This window comes from Eubalaena glacialis, chromosome X (assembly GCF_028564815.1).
Source record: "Eubalaena glacialis isolate mEubGla1 chromosome X, mEubGla1.1.hap2.+ XY, whole genome shotgun sequence".
Taxonomy (NCBI): Eukaryota; Metazoa; Chordata; class Mammalia; order Artiodactyla; family Balaenidae; genus Eubalaena; species Eubalaena glacialis.
In genome coordinates, this window is record NC_083736.1 from 118,557,073 (window position 1) to 118,577,109 (window position 20,037).

The 20,037-nt window shown below is 38.6% G+C and overlaps 1 protein-coding gene across 1 annotated transcript in view; it reads right to left on the reverse strand.

Moving 5' to 3' along the window:
• LOC133081898 (fibrous sheath-interacting protein 2-like) overlaps window positions 1-20,037 on the reverse strand; it is a 63,748-nt gene that overhangs the window by 26,071 nt on the left and 17,640 nt on the right. Inside the window, 3 exon segments of the mRNA XM_061178216.1 lie at window positions 66-2,669; window positions 2,671-3,452; window positions 3,455-3,839. Coding sequence (XP_061034199.1) covers window positions 66-2,669; window positions 2,671-3,452; window positions 3,455-3,839 — 3,771 coding nt within the window.

A 20,037-nucleotide genomic window follows, 5' to 3' on the forward strand; every position in this document is an offset into this window, starting at 1 on the left:
TCCCTGTGCTATGCGGTTGCTTCCCACTAGCTAGCTATTTTACGTTTGGTAGTGTATATATATACGACTGGGGACTTTTGTAGCTCTTTGAGTTCTACTTCAAATTTTTTTAATGTTCTTTCGAGTTCCCGTTGCTTAAGAGAATCTGATTTAGTTTCTTCTTCTGTTGGTCTTTCCTCTTCAGCACTTTCTTTCTCTGTTTCTGCAGGATCTTCTAGATATGACTCTGGGTCAGCTCCTCCAGGAAGAAAATTTCCATAGGTTGGCCTGTATCTATAATTTTCAATGCCTCTCTCTTCTGGTTCGGTTTCATTAAACATATCTGGAGAAGTTGCATCCAAAATGAAATGGACTAAATTCTTAAGCGTTTGTTTCTCTTGTAGTGGCTTGCTTATACATGTTTCCAAATCTGGCAAGCTCACGTTTAATTCAGTTTGAATAGCTTTCAAAATAGTACTTGACACTTTCTCTGCATGCATGTATAAAGTCGACTGCAATCGTTTTTCACGTGTGTTAGCACAAATGTTGGTATTTTCACTTTCCCAGTATGTCCTGCTGTTCTTTTTATTTCCACTGATTATAGCGTCCAGAGTTTCTAAATTTCTATTGGCAAACCCTTCCAATTTAGCAAAAACCATTTTAAGGATATCTGAAGCCATGATTTTCAGTTTATTTAGATGCTTTTCTTTTGTGGTTCCTGTTTTGGGGGCAGTAGTTTTTCCCTTTTTGTTAGTTACCTCTTGGCTACCTGGCCAGGTCACATTGGGCACCATGCTGGAGATTATGTCAGAGCCTCTGCTCATTTCCTCAAGAAGCAAAGCAAATGACAGGCTGTCAGTGTCAATATACTCTGAGATAGCTTTAAATTCTGAATTTTTGAAAATGCAATCTATCTCAACACCACATAATTTTGAAACAATACCTTCTAGAATTGTATGAGAAATTAGCTTAATATTGGACTGCAATGTACTGGTTGTTCTCAAATTCTTATTGATCCCCTCTGTATTTTGCTCATCAGGTAGGGGAGAATGTGGATGGTCTCCTATGAGCTTGCATAACATGTCATATAAGGCATCTCCAATTCTATCTAACACTTGCAATCTAGTACATTGGTGAACTTCCTCCTGCATGTGCTGGCAATGAGAAGGCAAAAGATTTTGTTGATCAATGCCGCCAGTTCCATATGAGATTTTAGACCTTAGTTTGTCTGAAGGGAGTAAAATATTGCTTTTATTTGTGTTTCCACTTAACACCTCACAAATGCAAGTTGCTAATGAACTTGTCATAATGTCATTACTTAGCTTTGTGACAACAGAGTCTAATTCATTTTCGGTGTCAGTGAAAAATCCTCTATCTCTAAAATTCTTGGGAGGGCTACTCTTCCTAAGATTTAGATTTTTCTTATTGTATTGTAGTTCTTCCTGGATAGCATCCAAAACAATTTTTATCACTTTAATTGTGTAAACACTAAGGTGAGATCGAGACAAAGATTTCTTGTCAGGCGCAGGCTTTGAATGGGCAGCATGGCTTTCTGGTTTGAAGCAGTTTTGTAATTTTGGACAAATAAATGAGTTCAACTTCTTAAAAATCATGTTAATGATCTTATCATTAATGTGATCTACAGGTTCAGATGTCGAGCCACTTGCTCCAGGTTCTAACCAGGTATGTTTTGTAGAGTCTACGCCAAGTGCAGATAAAAATTTCTTCCTTTTACTATCAAACCATGTTGCTAATGGCTCTTTATTTGGTATGTCAGCATTATCTAGAGAAGTTTGATGTACTGATGAAGAATATCCGATAATGTGACTAGAAGCCATGTGAAGTATTTTTAATATAGCATCTACAATATCTTGAGCTACTGTATGGATTTCTGACACAGAGAACATCTGGTCCATCCATTCTTGATGTGACAGATCTTGTGGTTTTCCTGAGGTAAGAAGTGAAGCCTCTCTACCATTTTTATAATCTAAGTGTTCAGAGAGCCCAGAAGATATATCTTTGAGCGTCTGTGCTAAAATACTTCTAACTATATTTTCTGAAGCTTTTTGTATTTGATACGTTTCATCTTGGCTGAAAAGTAAAATGTCTTTTTTCACACCAGGCTTGTCCTTAAAAAGGTCCTTATTATTAAAAGTTGGAAGGTCAGTATTTAATCCCTGATCGTGAAATGCTACTTTGCCTTGATAAGCAGGCTTTGTAGGTAAGTTCATATTGCTTTTGTATTTAAAGCCAGCATTTTCCTTTGTTAACCAGTGATCAGGAACCTGTTCTTGTAATTTTGCTTTTTCATCTTTGATAGATGAAATCAATACATTTTCTACAATTTTGTCTGTTTCTTCATTTTCGTCTTCAGAATAAAGGACCATGCCAGGAACATTAATAGGTGGAAATAGGCGCCCATACCTAGGAGCATTAGTTACTCTGGTGCTGGTGACTCTGTTCTCTTCTTCAGTGCCAGAAGGACTGCTCATTCTGGAGTGTCTACTCTTTTGGACATCTGTTTTCACTGGTGTCTGATGTAGCTGAGCCAAGATATCATCAAGTAGCTGAAGGATGATCACTGTTTCTTCAGTTGCAATGAGCCTTTCATTATTAAGTCCAATTTGTATATAGCCTAGTATAGTGCTGATTGCTTCCTCTATATAACCAACCAGAGAGGGCTGGGAAAAAAATATTTGACACTAAATTTTGTATTTCTTCCTTGCCAATCAAATTGGCAGCATCAGGTTCAACACTGGATTTCCTTTTGCTGGCTCTTTGAAGGAATGTATATGTTGGATCTTCCCTGTGTTGCTGATAAGCCAGTTCAGTTGTGATTTCAAGATGAACAAGTTCACTTTGCTTAGAAGATGCAAGAGCCGTCAGCTTTTCTAAAATCACATGAACCATATTCTCTGCAATATCATTCATGTTTTCCAAAGCATAGGGCAGTGAAGCTTTTGAAGTTTTTTCTTTTGGAGAAATGACATGTTCTCCACTAACTAAGTTTGATTTAAAGTGAACGGATACATTTTCTTGTGAAAATTCCTCGGTACATTTTTTCTCAACTGCAGACTGTAGCTTCTCAAGCACATTTTCCATAATTTCAGCAGCTGCTGAGGAAATATCAACACTGGAGAGCAAGTCTCCTTTGTCAGTGTCAGTTTGGTCAACCAAAGCTTCGGCCGTAACAAAGGAAAGGGTGGGGATGGTCTGGGTTAATTCAGACACCATTTCATGAAAAATGTTTCCTAAAATCAACTCAGTTTCCTCTTTTAGGTGATATTTAAAGTTAACTAAAACATCATTTAACTCCTGCATCTCATTTACAGCTTTTGCTTTTTCATCAGGAGACAGTGGGCGTTCTAAGCCATCTGTTTCAGTGGTAGCATCTTTACATTTCCTCGTGCCTGTTTCAATCAGTGCAACAAGGTGACTATTGGATTTACAGGTTTTAAGCTTGTGGGGGGTTCAGGTTTCTCATTATATTTAGGTTCGGGGGTTTTAGGTTTCTTTTCTGAGTGTTCTTTCCTATGATACGTTCTTTCTACATCTGTTCTTTCTTTATGGGCAGGAGATGATTTTGACGGTGCCACTGGTTGCCCTATTGACCTGTCAGCTGCCTCTGCACAGGGCTCTGCCTGAACCATCTTACTTGTTTCATATAGAAATGTTTCACGGCATGTGCTACAGCAACTCTCACTATCAGAAGACAGGGTAGAGTCATCAGGCATTGGGTATGTAATATTTCACGACCTTTCTTCATATTTTGTGATGGCTGGATATAATACACTGGTCACTGCAGCCACAACGCAGGTCATTATATTTTGAATTATACTGTTCAGTTCTTCAGAAGTTATCTGGAAAGGAGGTGAGCGGGGATACAAGGGAAATCACATATGAATTTACTCTATTTTAGGGACAGGGACTAACCTTTAATTCCTTTTATCAAACAGTGCATAGCTACAATCCAGCCACAGCGTATAGAAAGAAAATAGGGAATCTATTTAGAACACCAGATTAGTTTCAAGTTGGTTTATTCTCTGTGGCTGTGATCTATTTTTTGAATAAGATTTCCTTTGATTCAAAATCCCTTGGACCCTATACTTGTGCTCCTAAGTGTATAGTTACACCACCACCTAGATTGTCTAATTGTTGAATATATTGTATAGTGTTAAATACATTGCACCCTTAAAGCTGTCTGTCCATTTTATCTTTGTTTCAAAAATCTGAACATATGGCTAGCATATACTTGAGCTCATTGTTGGTGAAATTTAAATGTTAATAAAATAGTACACCCATTAAAATAAAATAAAGCAGAAAAAACCCCCAAAATCCCTTGGAACTATAAAAGTTTATTGCTGAGGATAAATGGCTTCCTGGTTAAAAAAAAACAGCCAAGTGGGTGTCTAGGCTCATAGAAAACAAATGCCCTGGCAAGAAGTAAGACTGTGTTTATGACCCAAGCAATATTTCTTAATAATACAGACCAGGTTACCTCTAACAAACTATTTCATGAAACAAATTTGCAGTTCAAACATTTATGTGCCTTTGTGGATATAGCCTCCTTTTACTTAGGCATCCATTTAGCTAGGAGATGAGGGTAAAAAATGAAGCCCCATAGTGGAGGGGTCAGCCTGTGGGTTCTGTGGCTGGCCTGTGGCTGCCTTCCTCTGTCAATTGACTGTGTTTATATATGCAAACGACTACAGCTAGTTGTTCAAGTTTAATCAGTGGGCAACGGTTAGCACTGATGATTTAAGGGAAATGAACAGGCTTAGGTCCAACAAAAGATTATCAGTGCAAACTATCTTGGATTGGGAGGCAGAGGACAGCTCAAGAAATAAAGAAACACATTAATTTCGGAAGGAAAAAAGGCTGAGCCAGAACTCGTACTCAAAGGGCCAGAAGGCCAAGCAGTGGAGGGAAGTTGGGGCTCTTTTAGTATGAGCTGAAGTAGAAACCCAGGGACCAGACTTGAATGGCCATTTCCTCATGGTTAATTATGCTCACTGTTACAGCTTAGACTGGACCAGGGGCAGATGCAAAGTGCACCTGCCAAACTCTATAACTGTTTATGTATGTGTACTTATTGCAGATATATTTTGGGATCATAAAAATCCTTTTGCCTATAATAAAACAGTATTCTTTTTAAAGTTGTTATCCTCAAGACAGCCAGACCAGGAGTGTGTACCTTCCACAGGAACTCTATTTCTCAAGGCTGTGGCTACAAGTCAGTGGCAGCAAAGGCTGGATGCCTGGCATTTTAGCTGTGCATTGTTTGATATCCTGGCATTTGGGCACCCGATTCCCTATAATGTTGTTGTTGCCTCAGAATTATCTCCAAAGGTAGCCCCAGATTGTTCAGGTTTAGGCCAACATTCAAAGTTAACACCTTGCCGTATGTAGCATATTCTCTCCTGACCCAGTAGAGAAGGTTTGAGGGACGCTTCAAGGAAAAGCTGTTTTATTCGAGTCCATTTCCCAAATCTCCTAGTGCATTTTTTATTGTGATAAAATACACATAACATAAAATTTACCGTTTTAAAGTGTATAGTTCAGCAGCATTAGGTACATTGACAATGTTGTACAAACATCACTACTATCTAGCTCTTGTAATGTATTTTTTAATATATGTTTACCTACTTTTCTTTTTTTTTAATTAATTAATTAATTAATTAATTAATTTTTGGCTGTGTTGGGTCTTTGTTTCTGTGCGAGGGCTTTCTCTAGTTGTGGCATCGCGGTGTGCGGGCCTCTCACTATCGCGGCCTCTCTTGTTGCGGAGCACAGGCTCCAGACGCGCAGGCTCCAGACGCGCAGGCTCAGTAATTGTGGCTCACGGGCCCAGCCGCTCCGCGGCATGTGGGATCCTCCCAGACCAGGGCTCGAACCCGTGTCCCCTGCATTGGCAGGCATATTCTCAACCACTGCGCCACCAGGGAAGCCCCTCGTAATGTATTTTTTTTTAACCTATTGTGCAGACCAGAAAATGGCTACTGAGTTTGAAAAACATAGTTTGAAATGACAGCATATGGTTGAAAAAGACTTGTTTTACTTATGTAAAATGTCCTAAATCAAACACTTCTAAGAATAACGTTTAAACATTAATAAGTAAGTTACTCACCTTCTTGGTCTAAATTGATCTAAATCCGTTCCAATACATATGAGCTAAGAATTTCAATATATATTATTTTCTTATCACCGGAGATAATGTACAGCAGACCTACATTACTACTCTTAGGGTAGCTGAGAAGAAGCATGCCCAACTTTGACATATAAAATTGGGACATTCATCAAGTTTTTAATGAAGCGAAATGCGATAAGTAGAATCTGATTATTCAGCTCATTTTCACTATACTATTAAACCAAGAAATATCGTTTTGGTGCCAGTATGTCTCAGCCTTTGTGTTTGTTGCACATTCTATGAATTGATCAGGTGTATGTGTGAAAGAGTGTGTGAGTGTGCTACTCCCCTGAACCCCTTTCTTGTTCATGATTCCTCTGCCTAGCCCCAGAGTTGGGGCTTATCAAATTTACCCTCTTCTCTGCCTGGCCCAAGTTGCAGCTCTCTTGTGACCAGGTCCCTTCTTTTGATGGAGTAGCCATCCTAAGACTCTTCTTACTCCCAGGAGAATTAAGAGACAGATCTAGGCATCCTGGCTCACCTGCCTGAGGGGCAGGATGCTCAGCCCTGAGCCAGATCTGCAGGAGTCTGCCAAGGCATTTCCCTTAACGTCTTCCCATTATGGAGTGGGTTTGTGGTATTTGATGCTTTCCCCGTGATGATTAAACCTCCTAAGCCTCCCCCAATCTACCCTCCTGAGCCCCCTGGGCAAAAGGCCAATAACAGTAACTTTGTACCCCCCCTTAACAATAACTCTTTTAACAATAATTTTGGACCTCTGCAAAACTCAAGATTAACTGAGAGTGAAAGGCAAGGAAGAGAAAAAGGCAAAGAGGGAAACTGACTAATATCAGCAGATGATTTTGCTGGTTGTCTGATTCACAGATTTTTCTCTAATAACATATTAGAAAATATCCTTAATTGCTTTATCAGTGAGTTTCATTGTACATACTTTTTCTTGACAGTGATTTTGATGGTAGTCTTGTTGCCTGAAAAAGTAAAAAGAGATTGATTTTATTTCTTATGGTTAATAATTTATGTAACTTTCCTCCAAATTCCTAATCATTGAATCAGATTACCCGCTTTGTGCTTGGGAATTTTTTTTTTTCCTCCCCAGCAATTCACAGAGAAGAATAAGCTTTATTTTTTATCTAACCCTCCTATTTAGCCTCTTATTTAGAAATTGGCCCCTGGGTATAGGACATGCTCTATTAATTACTCAGAGGAGTAGAGTAATTGCTGCATAAAGAGTAGAATAATAGGTGCTGAGTAAACTAACACCTATCTGATATTACCATTCTTGATCCACCTTAGCCATGTTTGTTCTGTAGTGAGTTGAGAAGAGCATGGATGGGGTTGGAGAGAGAGGGGATGGGCTAGTCCTTTTTGCCTGTCCTGCTTGATCAGAGCTTTCTGATAATTCACTTTCTACCCACCTCCTCAAAATTCCTAATCTCCTCTCCTCGCCCCACAGTAGGAAAACATCTATGGATGATCCACTGACAATGATAGATTAAAATAACGGGTTTCAGATCATATGCAATACCAAATTAGATGGAGCCCTTTTCTAGGTATCACAATATTCTATTCTGTGTTCTAATCAGAATTATTTGTTATGACCTACTACATGGAACCAAAATTATATTTTACTAAATTGTAGCAAGAGAACAACAAAATCATGTAAATTATAGAATAATAACAAAAAGTTTTAAAAAATCAAGGCCTAAGACTAATTATGATTTACTTTCATATTTTTCTGCCTCCATGGATCCCTTGCCTCTCTTCTTCTTGACCTTCTTAAAGGAAACATGGTGCTTCTATTTTCATTTTTACTTGGCCTGCCTTTATGTTATCAAATTTACTTTTTCCTCCAAGGCCTAACAATTTAATTTTGAGACATACAGTCAGACTGTGAAATTACAACCTAAATCCTAGCAGGAAAAGGTCTCAGTTAGGGTTAGGCATCAGTAGCCCATCCACAGACTAATACCTTTTTGCAATATAGAACCTAGAGCATGAATGCTCACATCAGTGACATAATTCCTATCCTTTGGCTTCATTCATTTTTCTAAGACCCAGTTTCTTAGGCCAACTCTAGCACAATTTCTTTTTTGTAGATCCTCTGCAATCCAATGCACCCAGATTCTTTTTTTCTGCTCTCCCTATCTTATACCACAGGCAGCAAGTGGAGTCCTGTGTATGTTTCTACCTGTCCCCACAGACTTTCTGTCCCAAAGGCATGCATTTAGATAAAAGGAAATAGCACAGAACTAAGAACAAAACTAACCATACAGATCAGAAAAGCCTTATATAAGACCACTAGAAACTAGTTGTAATATTGTATACAAATCTGCAACTTGCAGTGAATTATCAGTTTCTCTTCGGAGTCAATTGAGCAGAAATATGCAAATGAACTCACTGTTGTGTTGGAAAGTTCCACCACAATTCTAGGAGTGCCATAATATTCCATCCACTTTTCCCTAGTCTTAGGTGGTTTTCCCTAATAGGTTGATGCTACTAAAGCATCTAAAGTTTAGGTCATTTGTACTGCCAACTCTCTACTTCTTAAATAAAGAGAGCAGTGATATTAATGATAATTAGTTTAGAAGCCCCAAAGATAAGGCACAGTTTTTCACCGTTTAACTTGCTATGTCATAAAACTATAAATATAACCTTTCTCTTCCTAACCTTCTCCTCCATACAACCTCGCTTTAGTCCAAAAGATAACTGGCCAACCACCCCTTGAAGATTAATGTGACAAGGCTGAATTTTAGTCTGTCTGCCTAATCCTTCTGAATATCTAAGTTTTAATGTAACTGGTGGTCCTCTACTGGTACCTCAGGCCCACAGCTTTGGGGTGGTGTCTCATACCTCCTGATCATACATACATGTAGTCCATTCTATTGCCAAATCCATTTACTCATTCCAGTGGTTGAATGGGATTTAAAAGCAGCACCTCTGTATCCTAACATCAGTGTTCCAATCTGATAAGCCAAAAACTGGGTATAGTTCCATGGGTGGCCCTCCCTTTGCCTAACATTTTATCCCCTGTCCTGCCCTCAATTCACTCTCTGGTATTGCTCATGTCTCCCTGTCTTTTCTCCTGGTGCTTTGTGAAGTACAAATGAGGTCAGGGGCAGTGCTTTATTCATCTTGGTATCTGTCTAATAACCAGCACTATACTTTGAACATAGTAGGTTCTCAAGAAAGTTTGGTAAATAAATTTCCATTTAACATATTTTAGCTCTATGTGTACAAATGAAGGCCACTGTGCAGGCTACAAATCATTAATGGACTTCTGCAGCCAGCACCTACTTAACTGTCTTCAATTTGTTGTATATGATGCTATCAGGGGTGTTCAGCAAAGTTACTGATTTGATAATATTACATCTCTCCTCAAAACCTTAGACTGTCACTCAGTGAGTGAAATACAAACTTCTGAGCACAGTCTTCAGGGCAACAGACTCACTGCCTTCTTTACTCCGTTTCTCCTCCCATCTTCTATCCCAATCATCAGAACATACTCAGTATCTAAATGCAAAGCTTAATAATTACAACTGTTTACCACATCGCTGTCTTATCACGTTTGCTTCCTCCTGTCCTGACTTCTTTGGTTCCTAATTCTGTTTTATTAAGCTTACTGTGTATGTCCTTTACGTTAGCATTAGAAAAAACAGAGAACCAAGGAGTTGGAGGAAGAGAAGAGAGAGGAGGTAAATGGTGGAACAGACATGATGCGTCCACAGTTGAGTCTTGGGAAGCAAAGAGCTGCATCAGAACAAGAGGACTAAGCCAAAGGCCTTGAACCTGGGTTCTTTTCTGTAAGGTAAAGGAATGTGACATGGGTGCAATGGGCAGAGCCGTACCAGGTGTGTTGTAGCTAGGTTTTCTTGTGCTGTGTCCTGGAATTGTCCTAGGTATAGCTAAAGGTATTTTAACCCTGCGTATTTGAGAGGAATGGGAGAGAAGCTCCAGGTCATATACAGAGTTCTTCATCTTAGCTGATTTTTAATAAAAGGGTATCCAGAGCATTTGCTATTGAAAAGACTCAAGTGATTCTGTAGTTCTGTAGTCTAGGGTGGGAGTTGGGCAGGAGGAAGAGGGAGGCAGGAATTAACACTCTATAAAACTACACATAATCATTATTCTCTCACTTTTATTTCTTGAAACTACCTTGATACTGAGCTAGTCAGTTTCCTTCCTTCAGCATCCTTGTATCCCATGAGCCCTCAGCAAATCAGACAAGCTGACTGCTCTCACTCCTACCCCCAAATCCTTTTCTAAGAAGCTTGGTCTGAACATCAACACCATTTACCACCACACACTACTTCACTTTACCCAACCATTTGCATCAGAGTTTGGGATTTATAAAAACTATCCTGAACCTCATTTGGTTTGTTGAGTGTTTAAAAGATGATGGTGTTGGGTATGTGTGTTCCATCAGGAGTTATTTTATGTGCATGAACTGTTATTCAAGTTTGAGGGGAATAGGACATCAGCAGAATGGGTGGCCACCAAGGTTTGAGGGGTGAAAGGCTCCCAGGCCAAAGAAAAGTTCTCCACTGGCCTTTATTTTGCATCATGAGAGACTGATTACTTCGGATTACAGTGCAAATATCCTTAGGGGGGTAACAGATTAAGTCATTAATACTATATAGTAAACTAATTTGTCATCATTAGAAAACCAGTAACCTCAAAAGGCAAAAGTAATGCAGCATTTTTGAGTGGGGACAGGGGAAAAGAATAGATTCAGATCCCAGAAGTAGTGCTCCCTGAGAGGGGAGTGAAAGTACTGTCTATAAGGGGAGCCCAGGACTAAAGAGAGAACAAAGAGAGAAGGAGGTGGAAGAGCACGAACAACTAACTTTGCCTACTTTACAATTTTAACTTAGTCCTGAGAGGTTGCAAAAGGTGAGAGTTTTACTACAGACAAGTAAAACTACAAGAATGGAGGATTCCAACAGCACTCCTGTGTAATTATTTAAATATTAATTTAAAACAACACATTACTTTATTAAGTTTTCTTAGATACTTACTTAATTGATGAGTCATGAGAAAAGAAGATTCCGGGAGCTGCAGGTGAATTTTCAGAGAGAAAAAGAAAATTACTCTTTTTTTTTTTTTTTTTTAAACATCTTTATTGAAGAAAATTACTCTTTATTGGTATCCTTCATGGGCTACTTGTAAAATGGTAATTAACATATCTTAATAGGTCTTTTATTCCCTGCTGTCAATGCTCTGTTTAAACCCTCCAGGGACTACCAGTCAGGCATCAAATATACCTTAAGATCTGGGATGATTGCCTTCCTCACCAGCCTCATCTCTGGTCACCATTCTTCTACATATATTCTATGCTCCAGAGATACTGAACAACACGCAGTTCCCTTTGCCTCTGCCCTTACTATTTCCCTTGTAACTCTAGTGTCCCTCTTAAATTTCTCATTTTTAGGACTCATGCAGCTTGTGTCACCTCCTTAAGAGAGTCTTCCTTGATATCTGCCTAGATAGACGCATTCTCTGTCAATGCTCCTGAAGCACCCTATACATCCTTCTGTTATAGGGCTTACTATGCTGTATTGTGAGTACTAGATTACAGTGACTGGCATATACTAAGCACTCAAGAACACTTATTTGTTGAATTAATTCTTCTTCTTTTTTTTTGGCTGCGCCACGCAGCACGCGGGATCTTAGTTCCCCGACCAGGGATCGAACTCGCGCCCCCTGCAGTGGAAGCGCCGAGTCTTAACCACTGGACCTCCAGGGAAGTTCCTTGAATTAATTCTTTAACACATGCGTTGGCTCAATGTTTGTTCATTAGTCTGCCTGTCATTAATCTCTTCCCGCTCAAATACTGTCTAACATGCTTTGTATGCCATCTAGCAAAGTTCCATAAGTGGATTTTAGTAACTATTTCTGGATAATGATACTAAAGCAAGTCTTCATGTAGAATACATCCATAGGAACACTGGGATGGTGTATGTCAATTGTGCACAATCATGACTAAACAGTCTTAGACAAACAGAATACTTTGAATAACAGGAAGTATTAGAAAGTATTGGTAGTATTACCAATTAAAGCCAGTTCAAAGTCAAGGTGAATATCTATTTATTTTTCTCCCAATAAATGTAAAGTGTATTGTGAATAACCAGTAAATTCCAACAATCTGCATAGAAGTTTTACTTAAATTCTATGTACCTTCTTGAGTTTCTTTGTGTATGAGTATGTTTTTGAGTGTGTACAGTTTTGGAAAGGAAGGAGCTGGAATTAATAGTGAACAAACCTGAAAAAAAGTGTGACGATAATACTGTTGTGGTGTTTTTGAAATATGTCTACAAATTCTTTCATAATACTCCCTCCTGTGGTGGAGGTTAATTCTTTTCTCCTAAGTGTGGGTTGGACTTAGTGACTTGCTTCTAATTAATATATAGTGGAAGTGATGGTGTATAACTTCTGAGACTAGGTTGTAAAATATAGTGTGGCTTCAGCCCCTTTCTCTTGGATCGCTCACTCTGGGGGAAGCCAGATGCCATATCATGAGGATGCTCAAGAGATGCCCACATGGTGAGGAACTGAGACTTCCTGCCAACAGCCATGTGAGTGAGAAACCTTGGAAGTGAATCTTCCAGTCGCAGTCAAGCCTTTAGGATGACTGCAGCAGCCCTGGATGACATCTTGACCATAACCTCATGAGAGACCCTGAATCAGAACCATCCAGCTAAGTTGCTTCTGTATTCCTAACCACAGAAACTGTGAGATGACTTTTTTTTAAGCTGCCAGGTTTTAGGGTTTTTTTTTTTGCTTATTCAGCAATAGATAAATAATGGCGCGGTTAAAAGAATAAGGAACTCTTCTATGGTTTCTAGCAACATGGTGCATTAAATATCCTAAAGAGCCTAACTGTGTAAAACCTATTAGAAATGCAATGGGAATTTGATAAAAATACAATTATAGTATAGAACTTCCATACACCTCTTTGATGGCTGGACACATCTAGCAGACAGTAAGAAAAGAGTCTAGTAGACAAAAAAATCAGTAAAGATGTATAATAATTGAATAATATAATCAATAAATATAATTTAAAATTCATTTAGAGCCTTACATCCTTTAAATAGAGAATTATACATTTTTTTGTATGTCCATGGAACACTTTCAAATATCAGTCACATATTTGGCCACAAAGAAAACGTTAACAACTTAAATGTGTTAAAGATCTGCAGGCTACATTCTCTGAACCTAACTTTAAAAATGTGGCCGAAAATATTAATCTCCTGATAATTAAGAAACATACTTATGGATAACTCTTAGATCAAAGAGGGAATAAAAAGGAGAAAGTATAATCTACCTTAAAAAGAACACTTTATATCAAACCTATGGGAACAGCTTTTATTATTTCCCATAGGTTTTGATATAAGGTGTTCTTTTCACTGCTTCTCCCATGCATCCCAGACCAATATCTACAACTGCCTCCTTGACTGTTCCACTTAGATGTCCCACTTGGATGCCCTCAGGCATCTCAAACTCAACATATTCAAAGCTGAACTAATTTTTTCTCTTCCAAACTTGTTCATCTTTCTGTATTGCCTGTCTACTGAATGGCACCACTATTCACTATCCATTAAGTTGCTCAGACTAGAAATCTGGGAGTTGTCTTCAATTCATTCTTCCCCCATATTCAATCAGTAACCAAATCTCATCCATTCGACCCTCTTAGTCTGAGTCAAATCTGTGCCCAGCTCTTCATCCTCACTGCCACTGACTTTGTTCAGGACTCATTTCTAGCCTTGACTATTGTAATAGCCTCTTAATTGTAATAAGGGGCAGTATGGTATTGCAGTTAGGATTGGTTGAGTAAGATAGACCTAGGTTAAAACCCTGGCTTTGCCACATATTCTGTGAAATCTTGGGCATGATAATTTACCACTCTGAGACTTAGTTTACTTATGTGTAAAATGTTAGATAAAAATACTTTTATTGTTGGGAGGGTTAAATGAGAGAATATAGTTTAGTATAGTTCCTGGTACATAGTAAGTGTTCAATATGCTAACTGTTATTTTTATTGTCTCATTGCCTCCAGTCTCTTCACGTCTACTTCCACTTTCCTTTTTTATAAAAGGCAAATTCTTTTTTTTCTTTCTTTTTTTTGGTCATTTTTTGAAGTCTAGTTAATTTACAATGTTGTGTTACAGGTGTACAGCAAAGTGATTCAGATTCTTTTCCAGATTCTTTTCCATTATAGGTTATTACAAGATATTGAATATAGTTCCCTGTGCTATATAGTAGGTCCTTGTTTTTTATTTATTTTATATATAGTAGTGTGTACCTGTTAATCCCAAACTCCTAATTTATTCCCCCCCCCACTCTCCCCTTTGGTAACCGTATGTTTGTTTTCTATGTCTGTGAGCAGAAAAGGCAAAATCTGACCATATTATGCTCCTGCGAATATTCTTCAATAGTTGCCCTTTGATAACAGGATAAAAGGTAGATTTCCTGGCACAGCTTACCAGAATCTTAATGATCCAACCCTTATCTACCAGTCAAGCTTCATCTTCTGTAATTCTTCTAACTTGAACTTTTAGTTAAAGCAATTCTGAAAAAAAAAACTATTTCCACAAACCCACTATGCTCTAATGTATATATCTTGGTAAATGTATTCCCTTCTCCTGGAAGGTTCTCTTTCCATTTGTCTGCTTAGAAAATTCTTTCTTATCCTTCATGTCTCAGCTCAATTGTGGCACCTTCTGTAAAAGCTTCCTTGGCTTCCCTATGGAGAGTGGACTTTGTATATACCTCCTTTATTGCACTTATCATATTGGATTGTGATTACTGGCATGACTGTTCTATGCTAAACTGTAAAATCCAGGATAGGGACCATGGCTTCTCTACTTCGTGTGTTCAATAATTAGCATAGTGCATGGCATGTAGCAAAAGCTCAATAAATGTTAGTTGAATGAATGCATTAATGGATTGCAGGATTTCCTTAATAGTTATTGTTAATGTTTACCTGACTCATAGTTTAAGCTTGATTTCTTGGCCTTTTCCCCATTCAAATCAGCATATGTCACCTATACATGCCACAAGAAAAAACAAGGAAAATCCTCAAATGAGTTTTCAAAGAATTTGAACATCATCTATTTCTCACAGAAATTTAATAAAGTGATTTTAAAAGTCCATTTATAATATACACGTGTTTCATTTGGTTTACATTACATACATTACTTACAGAATTCAAAGGCTTATAGAATTCATTAGTATACTAAAATTAACTGAGGAATGCACTGATCAGCATGGAAGGTAATCAGTTGAATAGCTAAAAAGAGTATGTGTGGTTTTTAAAGAAAGTTAACTATAGGGAAAATGTTTTGAGAGAGCTGGAAAGCACAGAGCAGGTTTTCTGCACACAAGGGATGTGACTCTTTGATTTGGCCAAGAGCTCTACCTGCTTAGGTAATTATACAGGAAGATAAATCCAACAGAGTAGACTTTATTTGTTTTCCAGGCCTGAGAGCTGAACACAAGCCACCAGAAGTACATTTCCTGACACTGATGGGATGGGTGAAATAAGCTGGAAAATAGCATTGGATTCTATTGTAATAAAAGTGGTCATGCTATTTCTCAAAATAAATTAGGTATTTGTGACCATTTGATTTACTCATATTGTCCAGTGTATTTTAAAGCCTTCTTTAAAAACAGATGGTCTAAATTCGTTTATTGGGTTTTTTTGGTAACATACGTAGTACTAAGTTTGCCGTCCATGCTACACTCAGAGAATACTTTTTTTCTGACTGTATAGTGAGGCTAGTGAAAAAAGTTATTAATTCCAGATGTGCAACTACTAAACTATCTTAAAGTAGTTAAGAAGATTCTTTAATCAGGTACTAAGCATACAGATTATGGATGTTAGCACGGTAGCACAGTGCCCTGGACACAGCAGGTGTTTTATAAATATTTGTTTATATAGAGAAGCATATTGTGGCTAACATGCTACATTTGAAGAGTTATATATAATTGAGTCTGTCACTTTCTATGCATTTAACACAGAATATGGCAAAATATGTTAACTTTTTAGAACAGGTGAGCCAGTTAATGCAGTGCTAACGGAGCCAAGGAGGTACATTTGATTCTTATAATGAATGACAAATCGGCAACCCACAGAGGTAATAGATGTTGTGACCAGGTACCCTGAATGTCTGTTGCCAACTTCCCGCCATCAGATGAGTGATCACTGGTCACAAGGGGGATAGGGCGAGGCAGTATGGCTGTCTCTGCACAACCCATCAGCACTAGAAGAGAAATGATTCACAAAAGCCCAATATGTTGATTCCTCTGCAGGGCATAGGTATGGACCTTGAAGCTCTTGAAGCTCATCATTTAGGAAGACTATAACCTAAGGGCTAAGTGGGAACACTCAAGTTGTTTGTGGTAAATCTGTATTAAGAATTGAGACAAATATTCAAATTTTGGATCTATTTAACACATTTAAACTCTCAGGCTCACCATTTTTCTTTTGTTAGCTTACAGCTTGTTACTGATATTCCCTACACTAAGAGTATGGCAACACTAACATAACTGATAACCATGAGCGCTGGAAGTCTGAAGTAGCACAGGATTATTCCTGTGGGTTCACATTTCAATTTTTTTTTTAAGATTGATTGATTGATTGATTGCTATGTTGGGTCTTCGTTTCTGTGCTAGGGCTTTCTCTAGTTGCGGCAAGCGGGGGCCACTCCTCATCGCGGTGCGCGGGCCTCTCACCATTGTGACCTCTCTTGTTGCGGAGCACAGGCTCCAGACGCGCAGGCTCAGTAGTTGTGGCTCACGGGCCTAATTGCTCCGCGGCATGTGGGATCTTCCCAGACCAGGGCGCGAACCTGTGTCCCCTGAATTAGCAGGCAGATTCTCAACCACTGCGCCACCAGGGAAGCCCCACATTTCAATTTTTATAAAATCTTACTATAGGGTGGTTAATTTCAGGGAATAAGGCTGTTCTGAATTGTCATTTAATACATGAAACTGTGTTATGCCAATCTTGATTATAATTTCATATTTCATTTGTTCTGTCTGTGTCTGGGACAAAAGAAATGTTACTTGCCTCTTGTTTTGAAGTCTCCTGTAGAGAGTGTCTATAGACATTTGCTGTTTTTGCAGAAATACCTGGAGTTTGAAGTGAAGTACTTGTAATTTCGGGGGAAAAGAAGAGGTACCTTTAAATAAGAAAAAATGATATAGTTCTCCTTGTTGGGCTGCCATAATGTCTAGAATTACCATAGTCAACGATGTATTTATTTATGGAAGTTAAGGCAGTATCTCCAAGTATAAAAGGCCTTTTTTTGAAGTCCCCTGCTTACCAGCTTCCAGTGGCCCACCACTGCCATCAGGGACAAGCCTGAACTCCCTAACTTCTGGCCCTAAATTACTTTGCCAGCTACATCTCCCACCACTCCCCTGCCCTAGAATGAACTGTTTTGCACTTCATTCAGTAGGCAAGGGGGAACCACCGAGGACTTTTTGGTAGAGGAATTATATGTCCAAAGCTGTATTTCAGGAAGATTACATTCACAGGATAGATTAACAGGAAGAAAAGATTGGAGGCAAATTATTGCAGTGCTTAAGGGCATGGGTGGCACGAATGGAAAGGAAGGGAAGGTTATGAGAGAATTTAAGGTGGTGGATTGGACAGAAGGTGGCAACTTTTGGATGTAGAATATGAGCAGTAGGAAAGAGTCAAAGATGACTCAGGTCTTGTGCCTGAATAAAATTAGGAGAAGCAGAGAACGGGTTTGGGGGTGACTAGAAGATGATGAATTTGGTTTTACACATATTGGATCTGAGGTGCTTATGGGCTGCCCAGGTGGAGATGTCCTAGTGCTCTTGGTGAGTGTGCAGGATATGCGTGGGAATCTTTTGCAGAGGCTAACAGAGACTTAGCTAACCTCTAGTCCAGTCCTGGCAGATGGGAAACAGGATGTATTTTTATGTCTGGGGAGAAAAGATGGCATTAGAGGGTAGAGACCTTCATGGGGAGAATTCTCTGCACTAGGACTCCCTAATGGCAGTATGCTGGGAATTTATATAGGCAGCCACAGCAGAGGGTCTAACTTCCCCACGCTTTCTTTGCCAATTCCAAAGGGCCTATTCACCCAGCAATCACTCAAAAATGTGTGATACTAATATTTACAATCATGAATAATTTTTATATCTTCCTTTATCAAATTAATCATAGATTTTATAATCAGGGAAAAAAGCATAACTTGGAAAACTATATGATAAAACTAATTATTTAACTGGAAGATATCAGAGCAATTGCAAATATTGTTCATTTTCTTACCTCCATCATTTAAAGGATATGATGTCTTAATTGTTTCTCTATCTTTCTGTATGGTTTAACATTCAAGACAAAAAATTAATTAGTACTCAGCCTTCTAAAAGAGACTTTTGCTGACTCTAGAGCAATCAAATTAATACAGTATCTCCCCTTTCCCCTCATCCCCTACTTCTCTCCTAAGCTCTGGTCTCAACGCTAATATCTATTATTAACCTCTGACTGGATATCATTTACAGGTACCTAAACTTAACTAGTTTAAAATGAAGCTTATCATGTACCCAGGTACTCCCATCTTTCCAAACTTGCTACTTCTCTGTCTTCCATATTCTGGTTAAAGGCATAACAATCCATCCAGTGCTCCATTCCAGAAAGCTTAAAATTGTTCCGTTTATTTCAGATAAGGCTAGTTTAATCCAATCTGATGCTTATTGAGTACACGGCTTGGAACTGAAATAAGATACATAATTCCTGACCTCAAGAAGTTTATCATCCAGTAGAAAAGACAGACAAATATGATGGAGTATAATGAGTTCTGAGATAGAGGTAAGCCTCAGCACTATGGGAGCACAGAAAACCCATACACAAAAATTAAATCATCATCATCATCATTGTCATCTCCCTTTCTCTGGTTCTACTCATCTATTGAGTCACCAAATCCTGACATAGTCTGATTCTGAAATATCTTAAATCTGTGGCCTCTTGTTTACCCTCATTGTCACTGCTTTAGTTCGGGCCTTTATCATTTTTATCTGGACTATCCCAGTAGACTCAAAACTATCTTGCTTCTAATCTCTTCTCTCTATGTATCTTTCTCACACACTGCAACCAGATTATCTTTTTAAACACAAATCATTCTTATTTCACACCCCTACTCAAAGACCTGCATTGGCTCCCTACCTTGCTGAGGTATGAATTTATACCCCATTATTTCTAACCAATGCAGATTCTCAGGCCCCACCCCAGACCTACTGAGTCAGAATCTGCATTTTCATAAGATCCCCAGTGTATTATATGCACAGAAGATTTAGAGAATAGTCCTGCCAAGGCAACATCTTTGGGAAAGAAGCAGAACAATGGGAGGCTCTCTGAAGGTCTGAGCCATTTTGGGGACCCCACAAAGGCAGAATCTAGAGGAATATGTTAGAAAAATCAATGACTGAGCCAGAAAACAAAAGGAAGGAAGGCACTTAGATCCAGCAAATAGTGCTAGCCCTACATGTGCTAAAGAAGCCAACTCAAGAAGTAGGTTGAAATGTTAAAATGGCAACAGCTACTACAAATCAAAACTCCTCTCTCCTTTGACTGTAAGGACTTCTGTTTATGTGTGTCTGATCCCTGGAAGATGAGTCCTCAAGAGCAGTGATGATGTCTTTTCCATCTTTGTATCCTATGTCACCTACTTTCCCCCCTTTTCCTTCCTTCTAGCTTAGCACAGGACCTGACCCACAGCAGGTTCTCAATAAATGTTAGCTATCATCATCATCATCATCATCATCATCGAATATTTGTTAGTTTCTGCTCAACTACATGGTACATTTATAATGGTGAGGTATGATCATTTAAGATTATTCTCAGGGAAATATGTTGTTCGAAAACACACAGGGAAAAT